The following is a 22,183-nucleotide window of genomic DNA, read 5'->3' as shown; positions in this document are numbered from 1 at the left end:
CAGCGTGTCATCATCACATACCCCTTCCGCTCTCCATAAATCCCTCCCCATCGTTCAGTATAGGACTCGGTCTTCATAGTTCGAGTACCACCTGGGTGACTAATTTGGGCGATATACTGCCATTGGGCTAGTAGCGATGGAACAGTGAGCAAATTTTCTAAAGAAATGCAACTATCGCCGTTTGGGGGATATTTTTATTGGTCAACGCGAATTTTAGGCGACATAGTCAAATCCAAGTGCATTTTTATGCACTGATTTTTATTTCAATGCTATTTTTAATTATGTTTACCGCTCCGTTGCCTTTCGAAGTAATGAAATATTGCAACCCCAAAGTTTTACCAACCTCCAAATATCAATAACGAAGACAGTGGTAACATTAAACTGCTATAGATAGGTAATTAAGTTATTATAATAGTGAGTACAAATTTTTACCTGATCAAAACGCTAGCGGACGAATCAAAAACCAGTTTTCTTCTTCTTTCTTGTAACAATCTTATCCTCAATTAGAATCTATCACACAACACAAAAACAATAAACGGTAGCGCTTACACTAAATTCAGCCGAAAGTGAGGACTAAACTGATTTACAAAACAACAGCTGAGGTCAAGCAAGTTCAGCAATTGGTCTTGGCTAAAAAAGTGGTGGGCAGTAGCCAGTAGTGCTTTGGATCCATAGATAGTTTAATCCTGGCCTTGTCGACTATGTGCGTGTACCGTTTTCGACGTATGATTGAAAATCAAAATATCTTTCCAGTTCTCTACGGGGAAACTCGGTTATGTGTAATTTCATGCGGGTGATAGGGTAGTATCGGAACCCCCGCCCACCTTTGGCTTCAGCCTTGATTTAGAGAAAAAGAACCGTGAAGCTCTTTTGATGTTGATGTATGCCTTCATGTTGAGCATAAATAATCTACTCCGTCAATGAAGATATGAATTTTCCTTTTGGAACCTAAAGGTGTCTACTATCGAATTTGAATAGTTGTCAAATCTCAGTTCACTTGGTGACTCGCAATTTTTGTCACAAAATCATCCAAAAACATCCATATTTACAGATAGATAATTGTTACTTCTCTTACTATATCATTAAAACTCAAGCTTACTGGAATGAAAATGATAACCTCAAGAGAGAAAGGCTAGACCTAAAACTAGTATTTTAAACAGCTTTCCGCAGTGGCTTGGTAAGACGTAACAAATACAGAGTGAATCCGATGTTCGACAGAAGAGCCCAAATTAGGAGCTTATGCCACTCCAAATGTTGAGTCGTGACCAAACGATGTCGAATATAGCTTTTGTTTCTATCAGAGTGGATAGGGTTTGCTTCTCTCCTGTTATGAATAAACCACCTATGTATCCTGTTGGCCCGTACTTCCGATATACACCTAGATTTGATGACCAGTGCATGTCCTAAGCCCGGTATTTTTTACGACATTAACATGCACCGGGCATGGGACATGCACCAGTCACCAGAGTTTTACCACACATAGAATGTATACATATGACTTAAAACACTACTTCATTAATACTGTCCATTACATGAGCCTTGCTTCGACTTCACCTTTTTGTGAGTCATTCGTTAACATTGCCTGAGAAGAGGCGCACCTATCCAGATGAAAGGAGTCCACCACCGAATACACACGAAGCAATTTCAAAAACTGAAGCCATTATAGTGGTAGTAGAAAGAAATAAGATCAACCGGGTATGAAATCCGAATCATTTGAATTTGTAGATAATTATTTGTTTACAAAGCCTAGGATACATTTGTTTATAGCATCCTAAAAATTGTTATTACGGTATATTGATAATTTTGCTTTTTGGACCGTCTGACTACAAGTGAATGATACACAATTTTCGTGCTATACGCGTTTCGCCTTTATTCTTTGCAACGCATTTTCAGTGGCAGGTTGCGTGGACGATTTTCTACGTATTATATTTCTGTTCAATTTTTTATGCCGTTCCTCTTCGTATAGTTACCACTTTGCGTTTTTCCAACTGAACACTTGTTTTGATTCAATGTTTTGGTTTGTGTTGCCGACTCAACTGCCGAGTAGACTCAGTTGTATTAGCAACTGAATCCACGTGCCGTTTATATTGAAGTAAGTCTCTCCTAAAGTGGTCACTAATTAAATGTTAATTTATCCGTTCCAAGTTTCCGTCAAACGAATTCACATTTGGCTTTTCTGACGGACATAAAAGCCGCTGACCAGGTTTCATGGTCTCCGGAATGGTACGTGCTCTCGATGAAATGCCCACTGTTTCTCCTCTGGAACAACAACTGTTTTTTTTTTTAATAGGACTCTATGTGCGTATCTGTATTTCGTGGACTTCATAAAACATTGTTCATTCCAAGGTGTTTGATGCTGATTGTTATGCCCCTCTGCCTATTCACAGTATTCAATATTACTGAATTAAATAACAACGAAGAAAGCAGGAGCGTCATTGTGCTTGGAATAAATAATAAGGCGGCGCCAATTTGAAGCATCTCGAAGGGAAGTAATGTATTACGTAGGACATGTGAGGAAAAAAAGAAACGTTGAAAACAATAACAAAAAATGAAGTTATAAGATTTTTACTGTTTTTCAAAGTGGTGTAAATGTTTCTGCTGTTGCGCAAAAATATCACATTTCTGTAGAGAAGCAAGTGAATTATTTTGAAGCGAATTATTGTTAGAACATTAAGACGAATTTTTAAATTACAGCAGATACAGCGAATATAACTTTGGCATTTATCATTTCCCAGTATATATTAACCCATCTCAACCGTATTTTTCTTTTCACTTGTACCGACATGATCAATTTCATTTCATCAAATACAACAAGATCGTTACTGAAAAATTTACATCTTATACTTCCACAGAGACTTCCATTACTGCGTGCAGAGCAGCAAAGCATTACAAGCAATACAGGGGTGGTAAGTAAGGAGACAGGGTGTGCTGTGTTCTATGCTGGTGGAGGGCTGGTGAAGGCGCACTTGCTTATGAGAGTGTGGACTTTGTGGCACTACACCACTCGAAAAAATATCACTTACAACAGGACGACACCAACTTGTTCAAATGCGAGGAAAAACGACAACTTAAAGCCTTAAATCTAAAGTTTCGTTCACGTTTGTTTCACTCCCAACTGAGAGAAAAGTTACTACAAATAATCTCATCTTCTTGAACAGAAAATTTCAGAGAAAAAAGAGAAAGAGTGAGAGAGAGAGATAGAAATGAAAATCGTTGTTCTCAAATGATTCTTTACTCTAGAAAGTCAATGTATGATTAACCGAAGGAGCTTGGATTTTTATTGTGAGAAGGGGAAGAAAATTACACAGCTGAAACATGTAACCTGATGTTGCCTGAAGGAGGTGCGCTACTAACTGCTCTGAAGCCACGCTGCTGCGAAGCTAACTGTTCGTATTACTTTCGTTACGAAGTTGTCGAGACCGCTTGTTGTATCCAATTACCCATCTAGCTACCGTTCTTTGAGTTTTCCGTTCCAAAGTCTGTACTTATTCTTGCAGCTTACTGTCTTTACCAGGAGCCGCGCTGCAGCTACGGTCGCATGTTCGAATCCTGCGTCGGGCATGGATGTGGGTGATGTCCTTAGTTTAGTTAGGTTTAAATAGTTCTAAGTCTAGGAGACTGATGAACTCAGATGTTAAATCCCATAGTGTTCAGAGCCACTTGAACCTTTTTTTTTTTTGTCTTTTCCTCATATTTTCATGTTCCAAGTGAATGACGTGTTTACACTGTGAAAGTCTTACATTGAAGAACTAAACAGTCTTTGACAAAATACTAGCCGAATTTTCCACCTCGCTTGTATTTTAACCATGTAGGGCGGTCGAGAAAAAATTAATTTCTGTTCCTACTGATTTTAACGAGATTGAACATCAACCGTCTTCAGTCACCAATTCGCTCACCTGGACGGAATCAGTTTACCTCATCTCTCCATCAATAATAAAGTCTGTAACAGAGTCTGAGGACGGTTCATATCGGCGCTCTCTCCGCTGCGGAGTGGAAATTTCAACTTGGAAGTGTGGGAAAGTTTTGTAAATGTTTGTATAGCGTGTATCTGAGGTAGACTTGAGTACCAGTCCGGTATTCACCTGGTGGGATGTGGAAAAACCACCTATAAATCACATTCAGGCTGGTCTGGATAATGGCCCGCATACGGAACGCGGCTGGCGTGCCCCCTTGTGTTCAGGAAGCTGGCGCTCTAAGGCGCACGATATCTGGGAGTGTAAACGGATGTACGGTAATTACACAGATGAAAAGAAATGTACATAATTGTATACACTGTCACCATTGTCACGATGGTCTGAGGGCAATACAGTTTAGGCTTTATTTATGTGTCCATCCCAATCAAGTTTCCGGATATAGCAGTGTTGAAGCAGCCTGTTTTCAAACCCTATGACCAATAGATGGTCAACCTTAATACCTAAAATCAGGCTAATTTTATTATGTGTCACTGGAAAATTTTGTTCAGCTAGTGTCACTCGTCGTTCTTCTTCCTTCACTACCGCCTTTGTCCAGCACTTCTCGCAGGGTCACAATCGCATTTGACATGGTTAATTTTAAAGGGTGGCCTGATGCCCTTCCTGCCGCCACCCGTATCCCCGGGACGGAAACAGTGTACTCCAGCTGTCTGCGTCTAGTGTGAATCATGAAACAGTGCGAACGTGTTTCAAATGTTTTAACCATGCCAGATGCGATTGTGACCCTGCGAGAAGTGCTGGACAAAGGCAGTAGTGAAGGAAGAAGAAGGATGAGTGACACTAGCTGAACAAGTAAGTGATGCGGTACGGATGGACCAGCTCGGTATTCACCTAGGGGGATGTGGAAAACTGCCTAAAAACCACATCCACGCTGGCCGGCATGCTGCCCCTCGTCGTTAATCCGCCGGGAGTATTCGATCTTGGGTCGGCGCGCCTACCCGACTCCAGGAAGCAGGGCATTAGCGCTCTCGGCTAACCTGGCAGGCTGCTAGTGTCACTCATCCTATTGTACATATAATAATGTGAGTTGTCGTGACTACATTTGGCATATAATGAAGTGAGATACACGAAATTCTTCTACAGCAAAAGGTTCTCGAGCGTTCAATTACACAAATAGTATGGCAGCTGAAAAGGTCACCTAATCCGAAAGATACTGAAAATCTATGAAACTGAAACCAAAGTGGTAGGTAGAAATTCATGGGACATTCTTCCAGGGGAGGCGTTGGCTGGCATAGATTACCGAGATGACTATTACCACGCTTTCCAACTGATCAATGAATGCGTTTCCCAGGCAGCTCTAGCGGTATTAGAATTTGTTTTCTTTCGGTCAAAACAATGAGTATTTCGATAGTTGAAACATCCAAAACTCGAAAGGAGCTCTCATCTGTTTGTACAGTATATCACGTGTGTCGAACACAGAATCACTAGCGTTTTGAGGACGAAGCACTCATTCTATATTTGCAAAGTCTGAAGTTGTAACGCTAGCAGATCGTACTCCTACAACACTTTTCAAACGTGTGACCCCTCAGCATATTACACACGCTGTCCGTTCCCAGTGTCCGTACGTCCGACTAATTTCTTCAGCACATCCTTCTCGTTGTGTCACATCAGTGAAATGAATAATACATAGACCATGTCGTATGCTAGACTACTTGTAAACAACAATAACTACGAGATACGCTGAACGCTTACTAGCTAATGAACATGTAACTACGAGTTTGCTACGGTATACGGTGTATCATAGCACGTAAGCTTCATTCTGACGCATAGCCTATCATCGTCTGAATAGAGTAGCTTAAAAAAAACGAAGGGAAATGGGCTCCTGCTTCTGTGTTTCACTTACGTAGAAAATTTCCTGGAACAGTGTTTGTGCCTGAAATTCTATTTTTACCATCTGTGATCTTGTAATATTTCTCAAATGTGAATCAAATGAGCAAGAAGGACATTTTAAAATGACATTTTAAAATGAAAACCTTAACTTTTTAAAAATATTATTTATTGTGCAGATGTGGTACAACGTTGTATCACTTTTCAACATAATCTCCCCCACGGTCAATACAGGACCTCACAGCACCTACAAAGTGCATAAATTCCTTTAGAAAAAAAATCTTTTGGTAGTCCGCACAATCACTCATGCACCGCTTGGCGGACCTCTTCATCAGAACGGAACTCCTTTCGTCCCATTGCGTCTTTGAGTGGTTCAAACATACGGAAATCACTTGGGGCAAGGTCTTGTGAGTATGGTGGATGAGGGGGAAGACACTCAAAATGCAGGTCTGTGTTCGTTGCAACTGTTGTAATGGCAGTGTGGGGCCTTGCATTGTCATGTTGCAAAAGAACACCTGCTGACAGCAATCGACGTCGCTTCGATTTGATTGCAGGCCGCAGATGATTTTTTAGGAGATCTGTGTATGATGCACTGGTGACAGTGGTCCCTCTAGGCATGTAATGCTCCAAAATGACGCCTTTTTCGTCCCAAAAGAGAGTCAGCATAACCTTCCCTGCTGATGGTTCTGTTCGAAACTTGTTTGGCTTTGGTGATGAGGAATGGCGCCAATCCTTGCTCGCTCTCTTCGTTTGCGGTTGGTGGAAGTGAACCCAGGTTTCGGCCCCAGTAACCATTCTTCCAAGAAAGCCATCACCTTCTCGTTCAAAGCGCCGAAGAAGTTCTTCACAAGCATCAACACGTTGTTCTCTCATTTCAGGAGTCAGCTACCATGGCACCCATCTTGCAGACACTTTGTGACACTGGAGCACATCATGCACAATGTGGTGTGCTGACCCATGACTAATCTGTAAACATGCTGCAGTGTCATTCAGTGTCACTCGGCGGTTTTCCTTCACTATGGCTTCAACTGCAGCAATGTTCTGTGGAGTCACAACTCGTTGTGCCTGACCTGGACAAGGAGCATGTTCCACTGAAGTCACACCATTTGCGAACTTCCTACTCCATTCGTAGACTTGCTGCTGTGACAAACATGCATCACCGTACTGAACCTTCATTCGTCGATGAATTTCAATAGGTTTCACACCTTCACTACGCAAAAACCGATTGGCAGAACGCTGTTCTTCCCTGGTGCAAGTCGCAAGTGGGGCGGCCATCTTTATACTGATACTGCGACGGTATGTGTACCTGCACTATGCTGCCACCTACAGGCCATTCTGCACGCTGTTTGTAGCACGCTTACCAACTTATAGGATAACGGCGCGAAATTTTGATTTGTTATTACAAAATTTAAGGTTTTCATTTGATTCCCACTCGTATATAACGCCAAGAATACACGGAGAACAGATTTAGCGAAACCTACATTACTCATGTCGTTGTTGTATACTACGGTGAGTAATTGCGCCCGTTACATTGTGCATCTACGGCCGAACGTCTATGATAATGCCTACCGCGTTTACCATTTACATTCAAGGTCAGTAATGAAGGAATCATAAACATTAACATCTTATCAACAACGAACTATCATATTCTTTCCATAATACAGATATCCGCTGAATGAAATTACCATGCGCCATAATTAAAATGCGGGAGAAATCGCGTTGAAAACAAAAGCACTGGGTAACAAATTACACACCTGTTCATAATCCACAAATGAATCACTTTTTCTGCTTGTTATTCCAAAGCAGAACGCGACTATTCAGCCGAAAATAAACAAAACGCGCACGCTTCATTGAGCCTATCCGAAGTCTTTTGTGAACCCGTTTATTACATTTTGTCACGAGTTCAAAAGGACGCGTCGCGCTCTATAATGGGGTCGGCCGACGTAATTACGCAGTTATTAATTTCTGTGTCCATTTAAAACTCTTTTGTAGCAGTGTGCGCGGGCACAGTGATTGTGTGGAGTCGGCGCCAAAGCCCATTAGCAGTCGCGGAGACAATACAATACCATCCCGCCAGCCAATTGCAGGGAAACCCTTTACCCCAGTGGGCCGACGGGAACTTGATGTCTGACTGCGAGCAGACTGCAACTTAAAGCCCCATGCGACATTCGTTCCCCTCCGTTTTTTATTCCTCTTCCGCCCTTTGTCCGCCTTGCTTTGCCATTAAAATGATCGCTAGAGCTCGTTACAACAACACTCTGGAACGTCCGACTCTTTAATTGCTTTGCATGTTATTTGTGTTATTTTATCCTGGAAAGATATAAACAACATTTCATTTATTAATTAGATTTATGCAATCTGAATATTAAGTAAGGAAACGAACTTTTCGGGAGTGATTCCAGATTTTGTTATTTTTTTTCCTCTATCTGCCTCATGTTCTGTATTTGCTCTATCACCTGCTGACTAACACGTCAGGTTTTCACAATATTAAATTTTACATCCACATAAAATGAAGTTTATTTGGTTTCTCGGTGGGTTAATAATGTTGCAGATTTATACACTTGGAAACTTACAAGAGCTCAAAACTAACAATTTACGTATTAAGAAGGTAGGGCGATAGGAGGATACGAAAGAGTTTAGGTTTACTGAATGTCATCACTGATAGTGACCTGTAGCGAATATCTCATGCCGTCACAAATCCTCTCGCTCGCCTGGGCGGACACCACCCTTGCCATCACTACATGCTATCACAATTAATAGCAATACTTTAAGCGTTTTGCCCTCAGATGCCTTGAACCCACATCTAGGCTAGGTTGTGTTTTTTATGTATTCTATATTGCAGCGTGCGCTGTCCTCTATTTCTACATTTCTCTTATAGTCTAACAAGACTGTCTAAGTGGGCACTTTTTTTCGTGACACTCTCGTGGCAATTACTACGTTTGATTTTGAACCCATTTGGAACTAGCTATTCCAGGTTCTTCAGACCTCTATCGTATGTATCAGTGTCCTCTCCTGACCGAACCATTTTGCCGTTACTGATTCTGAACTGACACCCACGCCCGTTACAGATGAGTTCGTCTCTTGTGACATAATCAATTCCTCATATCGTATCGGTGTCCGGGTACTTTTTGTTGGCTTAAGAGCCAACACCATGTTACTAGAGGAGGCCGAAATGAACGCGTTTTAGCTCACGCAGGCTGGCGTGAGGAGGGAACTCTGGAACATGACAAGGAATTAGAATTCAGAAAGCGGACGTAATTTGTTTGATACTTAACTTTAATCCATGAATGATGAACGTCGCTCTTGACGGTACATGATACACAATATTATCTGTTCACAATACATTCTTCAAGATATGACTTCTGGTAACTGAATATGGCGCCTTGTTAGTTCGTAGCAAATGACGTAGCTGAAGGCTATGCTAAACTGTCGTCTCTGCAAAATGAGATCGTATGTTGACAGTGAACGATCGCTAGCAAAGTCGACTGTCCAACTGGGGTGAGTACTAGGGAGTCTCTCTAGACTAGACCTTCCGTGTGGCAGCGCTCGGTCTGCAATCACTGATAGTGGCGACACGCGGGTCCGACGTATACTAACGGACCGCGGCCGATTTAAAGGCTACCACCTAGCAAGTGTGGTGTCTGGCGGTGACACCACACTTTTCATCATATACTGTATGCGTGCATGTTGTGACCTGTATAATGAAGTGCCTTGTTCCATATCTAGAAACTAGGAGTCTGCTGCAAAAGTGGCTATCGGTTCTAGTGTATAATTTAGCTGTGTTAGTACCTTGTATTTAATATCTTATTATTTAAACACTGGTCACCTAGAACATATGACCATTGACCTACTGCAGAGATGAACTCGTTCACGCGATAGCAGCGTCGCCTTGCGAGGAATGACGGCTGATCAGTAACATTCACGGTGCCTGTAGTATCAGTGAGCGTGCTGTCCGTGTGAAATGGGGAGGCGTCCGATCTATGTCAGTTTGATCGAGGGTAGACTGCGATGGTCCGGAGGCTCGGCACGAAGATTTCGGAAAGTGCACGACTTGTCTAATGTTCGAGGAGGGCTATGGTGTCTTTAATACTGGCTAAACCAATGTGAAACGACGTACAGACGTCTTAGGATTGTGTGGCCACCCCTCACTACAGGTGTCGGACGTCGTAGGCTAGGCAGGCCAGCAAAACACGACAGATGGCGAACTATTGCGGAACTGACATCAGACTTAAATGCTGGGTAGAGTAAATGTGTCTCTGAACTCACAGGGCACCGTGATCTCCTAACGATGGGCCTCCACAGCCGACGACCCATGAATGTGCCAATGTTAACAGCATGGCATCGAAAACTACTACTCAAATAGGCACGTGACCATCGCCACTGGACGTTGGCGCAGTGGCAGAGCGCTACAAGATCTGCTGAATCCCGATACGTTCTTCATCGTGCCGATGAGAGGGCACGAACACGTCGTTTTCCAGGGGAACAGGTCCTTGACACCTTTGTGGTGCAAAGCACCATGATGATCAGAGAGTATCGTACACTAGTTGTAGACCACGGGCCTCCCTTCATGACGGTCATGGTTCCCAGCGGCAGTAGCATTTTTCAGCAAGATAATGCGCCATGTCAGTGGGCCTAGAGCGTGATGAAATAGTTCGAGGTACACAGTCGCGATTTCCAGGTGATAATCTGCCCTCCTCCCCCCGTCTCGCCAGATCTGAACTTGGTTGAACACATCTGGAATGTGACTAAACGTGGTGTCAGAACTCGTCGGTCCCCACCCCAGAATGTACGGGAATTGGGTGACCTGAGTGCAGATGCGGTACCCAGTCCCTCCGGCGACCCACCAAGGACTCATTGCTTCCATGCCACGACGTATCGTCACTGCTACCCGTGCCAAACGTGAACATACCGGTAGCGTTGTATCAACTTTCCAATACTCTCTCCCCACAGAAGGCAGCCTCCTGTGCTTTCCGACAACTTTCTACGCTGGAATGCAGTTCGTTGTCGGTGCCAAAATTTTATCTTCATAGCCAGTGGTTTACCTGAGCAGAGATGAAAATCAGACCGGGCTGTGTGGTCGGTGTTCACACTTCCCAACGAAAACAATGCAGAAGCTTCCTCATTGCCCATGCATTGTGTGGCCAAGAATTGTCATGAAGAAGGAACTCCATGACAGTTACGGTGTGTGGGGTTGGACGCCACCGAAAACTCTCGGCAGGCACACATTCGTTGGGGATGTGGGGGGGGGGGGGGGTAGAGAGACTATTTCCTAGGCATCTTCACGCACTCACAGAGCGCTCAGAGCTGAGAACATCGACGTAGCGCTATCTACAGAGAAACTAGACACTGCCCAACACATATGCGCAAAGTTTCATCAGAATTTCATTGTGGTTCCCATTTTGCGACCGATCATCCCTTATTTTCCGAATAGCCCTCTTATCTTCTGCCTTCGTATGATGGTTCATGAAATCTTTTTTGTGCTGCAGTTAACCGTGAGGAGGCTATTTTTGCATCCCAAAATAATGGTTGTAAATGTGACTCAGTTCAGACATCCTCATTTCTGATGAGCAGATCTTAACTGTTCTCATGAACGGCATTCCAGCTACTGGGGTCATAATGTTCTGGCTGATCAGTATAGGTTGCACGTGTTGCTTAGAGCGATCTGATTTTTGGTAAGTAAGCACATTTGGCTGCCAAGAACAAGTGTTGTAACATTTTTATTCTTATTTTATCTACCCAGTGTCCAGTTTCGATAGCCTCTAGCGGCCATCTTTCGATGTAAAATGTACCAGGAGGAAACATTACTATGACTATCTGAGCAATCGTTTTTTTTTTCTTTTTTTTGTCATCAGTCTGACTTGTTTGACGCGGACCGCCACGAATTCATCTCCTGTGCTAATCTCTTCATCTCAGAGAAGCACTTGCGACCTACGTCTTCAATTATTTGCCGGATGTGATTCCAATCTCTGTCTTCCTCTACAGTTTTTGCCCTCTACAGCTCCCTCTAGTATCATGGAAGTCATTCCCCCACGTCTTAACAGATGTCCTATCATCCTGTCCCTTCTCCTTATCAGTGTTTTACACATGTTTCTTTGCTCTCCTTTTCTGCGGAGAATGTCTTCATTCCTTACCTTACGAGTCCACCTCATTTTCAAGATTACTCTGTAGCACACACAAAGGAGTATTACTGAGATATGTAAAGACTTAACTGGTGAGTTTCACCAAGAAGTTATAAAAGCCCTGAAGCATATGTTTCCTGGTTACACATGTTGAGGTAAGTAAATGTCATAATATGAGCACTGTTCACCCAGATTAATATCGAAATTAAAAGTTCATATAGAAAACAACGCTATCAGACAGGTCTTAGGAGTCAGTCACATGGTATTCCTGGAGTGGCATCACTGGAGTTTTTATCTGTACAGAGAAACTCTCCTTCTTCCTGAATGTGAAGTCAGTGTCTCAAAGGTCCACTGCCTCATTTGATTGGTCCCTATCGTACAGTGTTATTTGATTTACTAAAAGTTTGCTTCAGATAACTATTAATGTGAAACATAGTTCATGTCTTCATCGCTGAACACACTTACGAAGCCCAGTAGCGATTTCTGGATCATGAACATCTTGCTGTGTCCCTTGTACTAACTCCACTGTGTTCACAAAACTGACTCGAGGCCCGTAAATATATCACGATATCCTATGCTCATTTTCATTTCCTCCCTTACTCCACCTGCAAAATTAATTCATCGCCCCTGAAGATGAGATGCTGAGCTCAGAAGAATGGAATTACTATCATGCACTTTAAGTCTTAGCATTACTTTGTGAAGTGGTATTGTAAAGTGACATGGTGTTGTGATTATTCTCTTACACAGTTAACTATTATTCTAAGTTATCTAAGTAAACTTTAGTGGTGTAATAAGCATTACTTATGAAGAAAGTATTAGCTATATTTTTACACAGGTGTATTCTAGGAATCTTTTTCATTTCCTTTAGCAATTTATTGTACAGTTTGGTTCCCTGACACAAAATGCTGTTCTGAGTTTCTTGCTTGTTTTTGTTGGTAAATATATATGCAAGCAAGCTCTTGTTCCACGATTATATATAAAACTATAAATGAAATACCTATTAATATTTTACCTAGTGCACATAAAATATTGGTAGATGCATTAACTTGGTGGAGTAAGTATTCCCAGTTTTCAAGCAGCTCTTTACAATGGGCCCAACTATTACATATTACTCTTATGGCTCTTTGATGCAATTTAAAAAATTGGGTCCATGTTATGTGCCTTCGATCTCTATACAAGAATCTCACAGGTGAGGATTGTTGTATGAGTATGTTGGTAAAGTATGCCATTACAAGACATTGGCTGTTACAAACTGATCATAAGACTATGAGAGAGTAAGAGGCAGATGACATGCTTTTTCCCAGTATCTTTGTGTGTGCATTCGGTATTAATCGACAAACAATATTCACTTCTGAAAACATTGTCTTTGTTAAACCTTCTATAAATATATCACATATGCTTACTATGATAGAGTTGTTTCCTCTCTTTATGCTGAGCTACACGCAGTTTTCTTTAAGTTCCATGTTAATTTGTTACATACTGCTCTATCATAAACGTCCTTGTAGATTTCATTTGCATTTTCTAATAGAAAATCTGTTGTTTAATTTGTGACTAAGTTGTTGCTATTATCAGGAAACAGAATCTTCTTTCCACGTCTTATACCGTCTAGAAAGTCATATATATATATGAACCCAATACGCTGTCCAGTGTTTCTTGTCTGACGGTTGTTTTGCTTAAAGTTTATCATCATCAGCTTTGTGAATTATCTCCACCTTTTTCACCTGGTTTCTGAGTAAGGCTATAAGCACACATTTCCTGTTCCTCTTACGTCTAGTTCAGTTAGTCGTATATTATGATCAACAATGTCGAAGGCCTTGAATGCGTCTAATAATGTGCTCGTAACATATTTATACTTGTCAAGTATCACTTTTGTGAACTTATTTATGGCCAATGTTATACTTCTCACACTTTAGAAACTAAATTATGCTTTGTTGAATGGTTTGTGTTTGTTCATCTAACTCTCTGACCTGTCTTCCATGGCACACACAACTATTTTAGAAAATGCAGACTGTTATGAAACTGGCCTGCAGTTTTGATTACTCTCCAGATTACCATTCTATAACAAGGACACAACTAGCGCCTGCTTTAGGTGCTATGGAAAAGTACTTGAACTAAATGAATCATTAATTATGTTTGTTAGTGGGACATATGTGGTGTTTGGCCCATGTTCTGTTTGTGGACACATTCACAAAAGAGACTCGAACTCCATCTATGCCTGCTGAATTTCTGTACTGTCTTCCTCACTTTAAGCTCTGTTGTGGGGAACAGTTTCATTGTACTTCCTTTATAAGTATCAACTGGTGCCAAACGTGTTGTAGTGAGAACCAGATAAACAGTCACAAACTAAATTTACCAATTCTAGAGGATTTTTTTTATTATATTATTTCCATCTTTCATTACTGTATTGTTATATCTGTCTGCCTTTCCAGTTTCGTGTTTTATCACATTCCACACCACCACTTTTACTTCATTTTCTGTATTATGTGGTATTACATTATTGAATGTTTCCTTTGCACTAAGCAATAGCCTCCTGTACACATTTTTGCACCTGACAATAATCTTTTTAAAAGACTTATGAAACTTACGTGCCTGGAAGGTTTCTGTAATACCTGCAGTTATCCATCAACTGTCCATAGCTCTTATTGTTGTAGTTGTTGCTTTTGGAAACGCCTCCTCAAACATTACTTCAAACAGTGTTCATAATTTAGAGAATATAGCACCTACATTGTTTTCTGTACTCACTTGAACACAGGTTTCATTTGCCATTGCCTTAGAAAAATATGAACTTATGTTCCAAGAAGACTCTTTTGTAGGCCTGCACTTCATTTATGAGTTTTACCGAGCTTGTCTTCAGCTTTATTGCCTGAATGTAATGATCAATATATATACCTGTCAAATATGAATACAAACAACTGTCAGATATATAACAGAGTGACTACAATGCAGAATCGTGCTGGACTGGGACTCGAATGACCGGGATAGGCCAAGATCTATTATCAATGTTCAATTTTTCCGCTCAGTATAAGTAAGTACGTGATGCTGAATATACTGATATCCTAATGGCAGCGTTTACCATTTACGCCATGCAAAAAGTGCTCATAATGTTTAGGAAGTTATTACGAATTTCACCCCCCCCCCCACCTCTATGTCAACATTGATGTCTCAAATTATTGCGTTTGTTTTTTAGGGCTGTTACCCTTCCAGGTCTTCAGCTAATTGGTTGGAGAATGTGTCCGCATTTTCTCTGGGTAAACAGTACAAACACAAAATTATTAATTTCTTGGGTATGTTTAGTTTTGTTTGTTCAACGAGCTGTCAATTGAAATTCTTTTTTACCATTGTCTTTTCTAGCTCTAAAAGTGTGCCACCTCTGATATAAATGCATAGTCTCCCAAGCATTAAGGTACTTGTACAGTAACAACTTGCCCATTTATGTGACACCAGTACTACATGCTGTATCTTATTATCTGTAGGCAAGTGCTCTGTAATACATACCATCACGCTAAGACTGCAATTGAACTTGTAAGTAGGCTGTTTAGGTTTTTATATTGGTAACGCCACGTAGCGCTCTGTATGAAAATCACTGGCTGTGCTGTGTGCAGTCTGTGGCTGGTTTGCATTGTTGTTTGCCATTGTAGTGTTGGGCAGCTGGATGTTAACAGCGCGTAGCTTTGCGCAGTTGGAGGTGAGCCACCAGCAGTGGTGGATGTGGGGAGAGATACGGCGGAGTTTTGAAATTTGTAAGACTGGATGTCATGAACTGCTATATATATTATGACTTTTGAACACTATTAAGGTAAATGTACTGTTTGTTCTCTATCAAAATCTTTCATTTGCTAACTATGCCTATCATTAGTTAGTGCCTTCAGTAGTTTGAATCTTTTATGTAGCTGGCAGTAGTGGCGCTCGCTGTACTGCAGTAGTTCGTGTAACGAAGATTTTTGTGAGGTAAGTGATTTGTGAAAGGTATAGGTTAATGTTAGTCAGGTCCATTCTTTTGTAGGGATTATTGAAAGTCAGATTGCGTTCCGCTAAAAATATTGTGATCAGTTTAAGCACAGTCATGTATAATTGTTCTAAGGGGACGTTTCAAACGAAGTGTACATTAATTTTAATAGATTGTACATTCTGATGAATAGATGAATGTGAGCAAATTTCTGAGCCATTTGTGCATTCCGGTGAGATAAATTCTAGATTTCATGAGCACAATGGTCTGCAAGCCAACTGAGACAATTTTGAGGGTAGGGAGCATGTTGTCATTATTTATCCTAAAAATGGCGTAGTGACAAGCTCATAACAACACCATCCGTTTCTCCACACCCACTTGCTACATTCTCGCAAATTTTCACCAACCCCCCCTCGAGATCTGTTGAGCTGCAGGCCCTGCGTTGGGTAGCCCCAGCTCCCGATAGTCTCCAACAGCAACAATGAAATTAGCATTCAGACAACTGTCATTATGACCATTTCTAGCTCTTCCATGAGTCGCGGTACGCCACTGCCAAACTGGAGCTGATTATGCAGCCAGAACATTTTAACCTTACTCACATTGTGACCTCACACTTATATCCCCCTCCCTATCCTTTCAAGATTTATGACCTTTTCCCCACACCTGTCAAGGTCATTTGCCTAATATTAAAATGGTTAGTTGCTACCCTGTTGCTTGCCTGCCACATGAAGGTGTTAATTTTGGATCCAGTAACTTAAGACGCAAGTAGATGTTTACTGTTATAATTTATCTCCAAGTTAGGGTGAGCTATGGGTATTATTTTCAACCAGATTTATTATTTGCTTTAATTTATGATCCTATTTATTAACCTTATTGCAATAATTACAGATCTAATTAGGTTACTATGGATCCATATCGCTATTATTTTTTACCAAATTAAGGCAAGCTATGATTATTTATTTAGGATCCAATTGATTATTCTTTAAGGATGGGCTATGGGTGTTTATTTAGAAATATTATTGTTATAATTTATTGTCCAAGAACCCTTATCGCTAAAATGTGTAGCCCTGTGCTAATCCTTATAGCTATGTCATTACCTGCCACGGCCGTCCAATGTGGCTGCCACTAAGAAGTCACAATCAAAGATTGCGGTCCAAATATTTCCCCCCTACCTATGAAGTCACAGTGGATGCAACTGCTTACAAAACGGTGGGAAATTTAAAAAACATTCCAAATCAGTTAGCTTCTATGACTTGTTTTAAAGAGCTGCTCAACGCTCGGTCTATTTACATAAACATCTGGGAACATTTGTAACACAATGCGAGTCTTGTGTGTAGCAGTGATTAAATAGAAACACAGTGCAGGTGATGGGCACTGTTGGGAAGTACATTACTGGTCAGATGTTGTAATGTGTGCTGCAGTCATCCATTATGGTCTGGTCGGGTGCTACCACGAATTTGCTGCCCTCAGCCTGCACCAGTGCCGGGCTTGTCGTACTTCTAGGCACAAACACCATCCTAGGGCTGCTTCCATCATCTAGCAGGCTGCAGACTGGACATCCTGCACTGAGATGGTAGCAAATCACAGGGCTACTTTAAAAGCTTGAAAAGATTTAGGTGTTTCATAGTTATAATGTTCAATTTTCCCACATGTTGTTAGAGCACAAGGGAGTATGATCGAAAGTATCTGGCCACCCACTACTGACATTACTATGGGATGTGTCTACCACCTGAAGTGCATACTGTATTTAAAAAGGAAACGCTATCAGGCAGTAGAAAAATATTATTTTACAAACAAACCTATTACTTACATTTTCTCCGAAAGACAGAATTGTCTTGCTGATTAACAAATTGCAGGTTAGAACTAATAGAATGCATCCAGGGCTTGATTAAGTCATCGGGTGATTTCCATACCTTGCAATATCGTCTGTAAACAAGTGACTTGCGACGTGAGATATTCAATTGGGACAGGGAGTGTTGCCCCGAATAGTGGGTGTAATGACTTATTCTCAATTCTAGTTTCACCCAATGACTTCGCTTTTCTATAGCTGTAGCAGTCTGCCTATAAGTACTAACGCTGACAAGTTTTTAAGTAATTCCACCGACGATTGGTGTCGTCTACAAGACAGTACTATAAATGAGAGATATTTTGGTAGAAAAATATTGATTCCAACAACTGTAAGTCAACGACAACCTTCTTCTCAAAAAATAGAGACATTAATGATTTTATAAGCAAATGATTCAGTGGCAGAGGACAAATCATCTGTACAGAAAGTGTGAGTAGTTCATTTCGATTCTGTAAAGGAAAGAGCATTCTCAGTACATGTTTTTAAATGTGCTACATAGTCGAGAACGCGGATCTGTGACCGAAACCTTGACACACCACACATTTAGAAACTACTGCACCATCCAGGGACTCTTTGCCAATCAGTCAGTGATTCCAGTGTGGATGAGATACGTGTTGCAGTGGAAACCATTGTACCAGCTATTCACTCTGCACATTTGTTTACATCCTAATTGTTGGAAAGTGTACGTTACAGGTATCAATTTCATCTAAATCATACACGCAACCTCTATGTTCCGCAAGTTTTTGCTGTGTTGCGCCTCTACAATAATTAAGTTTTGAACTTAGGCTTGGTTTTGTTAAGCGTTATCCACCGTCATCGAAGAATATGATTTCTTTTAGTCTCTATTTCCTTTTTGTTGGTTTCTCTGCCAGCGTGCACATGTGCGATGTGTTTGTACAGCTATGTTAGAAAGTATTGTAAGGCTGCGAATGTTGTATATGGTTTTAACGGTTTATATTCTCGTTGTAATAGTGCTCTATATATTCAGTAACAGGTTGCGGCCAAAGCGACTTTTTATCCAATGCAATGGAATTTCGCATTGTGATAGAATTCTAAGTTAATCATGGAGTATATTATGCTACATTTACTCCAAAACGAAACACTTGGAACGCCCATAATTCCATTTATAATATAGAGAGGGAAACCGCTCTGGGAACTGCAAATGTAGATGCCAGAAACCATGGAAAACAGTTCTCAGGGTGACCTGAGTACCAGAGATATGGTCGCAAATCTCGTTTGCATAGCACATCCTCGTTGTTCCCAATCTTAATGTCTAAAAACATGGGAAGCTGGATGGTAAACAATAGGAGCAGAAAAAATTGTAGTAGAAGAAAATGGAGCACATACCATGTCCCATATGTTTGCATCTTTACAGCTTGTCCTCCATGCATTTACCTTCATCAGAGGGGTATCCTTGAATTACCAAACTCTAGTTTCCACAATATGTCGAATCAGCAAGCTACTGTATGATGATTTAATCATATCTTGGTTGCACTCTAGGAGCTCTAACGTGTAACCTGTTAACAAGAAAGACCTTTTTCTGTCTTTGACACAAAATATAAATAATGGGTTTGTTTCTCAAATTAAATTTTCCTGCTTTTAGTTGCTAATTGGTTTTTAAATATAGCGTGTATTTCAGCTTGTAGATACATTACCTATTAATGTCCAGTAATAGGGGCCCAGCTACTTTTGATCAGATGCATAATGTAGAACACACAGCGCACTACAAGGAACTAAGAGGGCGAGAAAGTTGGTAAACGCACACTACCAAAGCGGCAGTACCCATAGTCTAAAAATGATATCAGTGGCAGCCATATCGTCCATTATACTCTCGATTAGCACATAGGGAAAATGAGCAATGTACAATATGTATTAAACACAGAAATTTTTGTGCACTTTTAAAGTAGCTCCCTATTACAATACCACCTGGAGGGATGGTTGCTGGTTCATGATCTGAAAGGTGATGGAGGCGCTCATGCCTTCTGTGGGCTGCAAAAACTGCAGGGTGTGCTGCCTTGCATAAACTACCAGGTGATATGTGACAGAACCCACTACTTGCAGTGTGTTTATATTTAAATACTGCTAAACACATGCTTTGTAATGTCTTACAAACGTTCCTAAATATTTAAATAAAGAGACGACGCAAATTAGGTACACTGTTACTGCAGAAGACTGCAATTGTAAGAACTCACGCAATCTGAAAAAGCAAGGATAAGTACGATGAAAACGCTTACAACCGGTCAAGCAAGCTATCTCACCATTTGAACTTTGGACAGTGCCGACTTTCTAAAATATTCCTCAATGTTTAAAAAGTAGACCATTTGCATATGCATAGTCGTATATTTTAAATACGTCAAACATTGTATCTCACTTACATTTCTTAAATTTCTCGCTGTTTTGCGCTGGGTTATGTTCACTATGAAATCTCAAATGTCAAGGGACAATCGTTGGACCGACATATTTGGTAATCTTGTGACACTGGCAACCAAATTGGACCACCATATCGGGTATTAAAATTATTAATAGGCATCATAAATTCGGTTATAGATTATAGCAATAAGTATTGTAAAGAAGCCGTGTTACCAGTTATCCTACCAATAGGATAACAAACCACCATCAATAAACACTCACAGCCCACCCTAAACCAATAATAAATTGGATCAGAAACAAGCATCCACAGCCCACAGTAACTGCATCGTGCATAATTACAATAAGGGTAATAAACTGGGTAATAAACTTCGTAATAAACGGTATTCAAGAAAAATACCATTTTATGGTAACCTACCAACAGGATAAGAGCCTACTACTTATAATATGTAACGTAATGGGGGTAGAGGGGAGCGGGCTACGTGGATTGGGAAGGGTCATAAATCAAGGCAGGGTGAAGGAGGTATTAGAATGACAGGTTGTAATCACTGGTGCAGAACACAGTCAGTCACTCATACGTCCTGTTCCTGTCCAGACTCTTCATTGCCCCAACCACTATCACTACCTGATCATCTTCCGTCGAATCCTCACAAAAAGGTCTTAATTCCTTAGTCACGTGATTCAGCTCAGTACTAGAATATGCTGAAGACGTGATACTTCTGCCATATTTTCCCCTTTAACTGAGAGCCTACTCCTCGACCACGATCGCTACGTAGCAGCCGAACTCTCTTCTTCCTAACGTTACCGGTATTCCTCGTCTTCCTAGTCATTGGCAGAGTCTACTGAATATTTCCTACTCCTACGCCATATTGATACTTCTCAACCTACAGTTCTGCCACCTGGACCTTCTGTTATGTCTACCAACAGGAACTGTCGGACAGCATCCTCCCCTTCTCACACTACCTACCACTTGCAGTACCAACCTCACAACCGCCTACCTTCATCACGAGCTGTCTCTAGCTTAATAAAAATGAACATGAAGGACACAGATCTTCATTTCCTGCTCCTCTGTTAACTTATTTTGAGCTGCATATTCTGCAGTTACAAGAGAGAGCCTAGGTGACCTCCCCAGCATTCTTCTCAGTCTTCACTACATTCACCCCGCCAGTCAAATCCTCTTCTACAGCTCCCGCAACGCATCGCACTACTTACTTTCCTACAGAAAATCATACAGTTCCCACTCGTAGTCAAATAAATTATCACCATAAAAGAAATTAATCTCCGATAATGTATTGAATACGTTACGTGTTTGGGTTATATCCGTAAACAAAGCATTAGGCAGAATTAGAACCTAACAAAAATTCAAAACATCAAATATTACCAAACCGCAACGTAGAGATGTCAAATCATTACTTATGTTCCAAGAAAGGAGACGCTAGTACCGCTAGTCAAATATTTGTTTAAAAGTAGGCACTTAAGAACAGGTAATTAAGAGCGTGAATTCAGAATGTAAGAAAAAGTCAGACGTACGTGATAACTATCTGAAATTCAGCGAACATAACTACTAATCTATCGAAAGGTATTGAAAATATAAAACAGATAAGAAGGAACGAATATAGAATCAAAACATAGTATGAAACGAATGTTGTGACGAGAAGTAATACTTGTAGATACAGCTACTAACTTCCACAGCACCTTTGATGGAAGCTGTCAATAACAGGGCAGGATATTTCCCAGAAGTTCGTATTTGTTCGTGTGCAATGTCCGTCGAGCGTCTTTTCCTAGGATTTTTGCAGGTGGGCGGAAATATCTGTTCCTTTATATTTTGCAACAAACTATTCCTTCGCTTGTTTAACAAACATTATTATCAGTTTACGACATAGGTTTTGGGTTGTAACCCCATTGGCCCATCTTGTAGTACGCAACTGATCCCAAATGTGGCCAGACAAATAAGTCGGGTCTTGACATTAAAAGTTATCCCAGTTAACAATTTTACATTTTTATTCTACAATGTGCATTAGGACAGCAGTTACGATAACAATGAACAAACACACACTGTAGTGGAGATAGGTGCACAGAGGTACCTGCGGCGCCAACTGGCACTGTT

The 22,183-nt window shown here is 40.9% G+C and overlaps 1 protein-coding gene across 1 annotated transcript in view; it reads left to right on the top strand.

Annotated features, from left to right (window-relative positions):
- Window positions 1-2,208: 2,208 nt before the first annotated feature.
- Window positions 2,209-22,183, top strand: part of LOC126263445 (irregular chiasm C-roughest protein) — a 357,515-nt gene continuing 337,540 nt past the window's right edge. Inside the window, exons 1-2 of the mRNA XM_049960539.1 lie at window positions 2,209-2,223; window positions 2,816-2,906. Of these exons, the coding sequence (XP_049816496.1) occupies window positions 2,209-2,223; window positions 2,816-2,906 (106 nt within the window). The remainder of the gene's footprint in view (window positions 2,224-2,815; window positions 2,907-22,183) is intronic.

Source organism: Schistocerca nitens, chromosome 6, assembly GCF_023898315.1.
Source record: "Schistocerca nitens isolate TAMUIC-IGC-003100 chromosome 6, iqSchNite1.1, whole genome shotgun sequence".
NCBI lineage: Eukaryota > Metazoa > Arthropoda > Insecta > Orthoptera > Acrididae > Schistocerca > Schistocerca nitens.
Note: the sequence above shows the minus strand (reverse complement) of the source record. Positions and strands in the feature narration are given on the sequence as shown.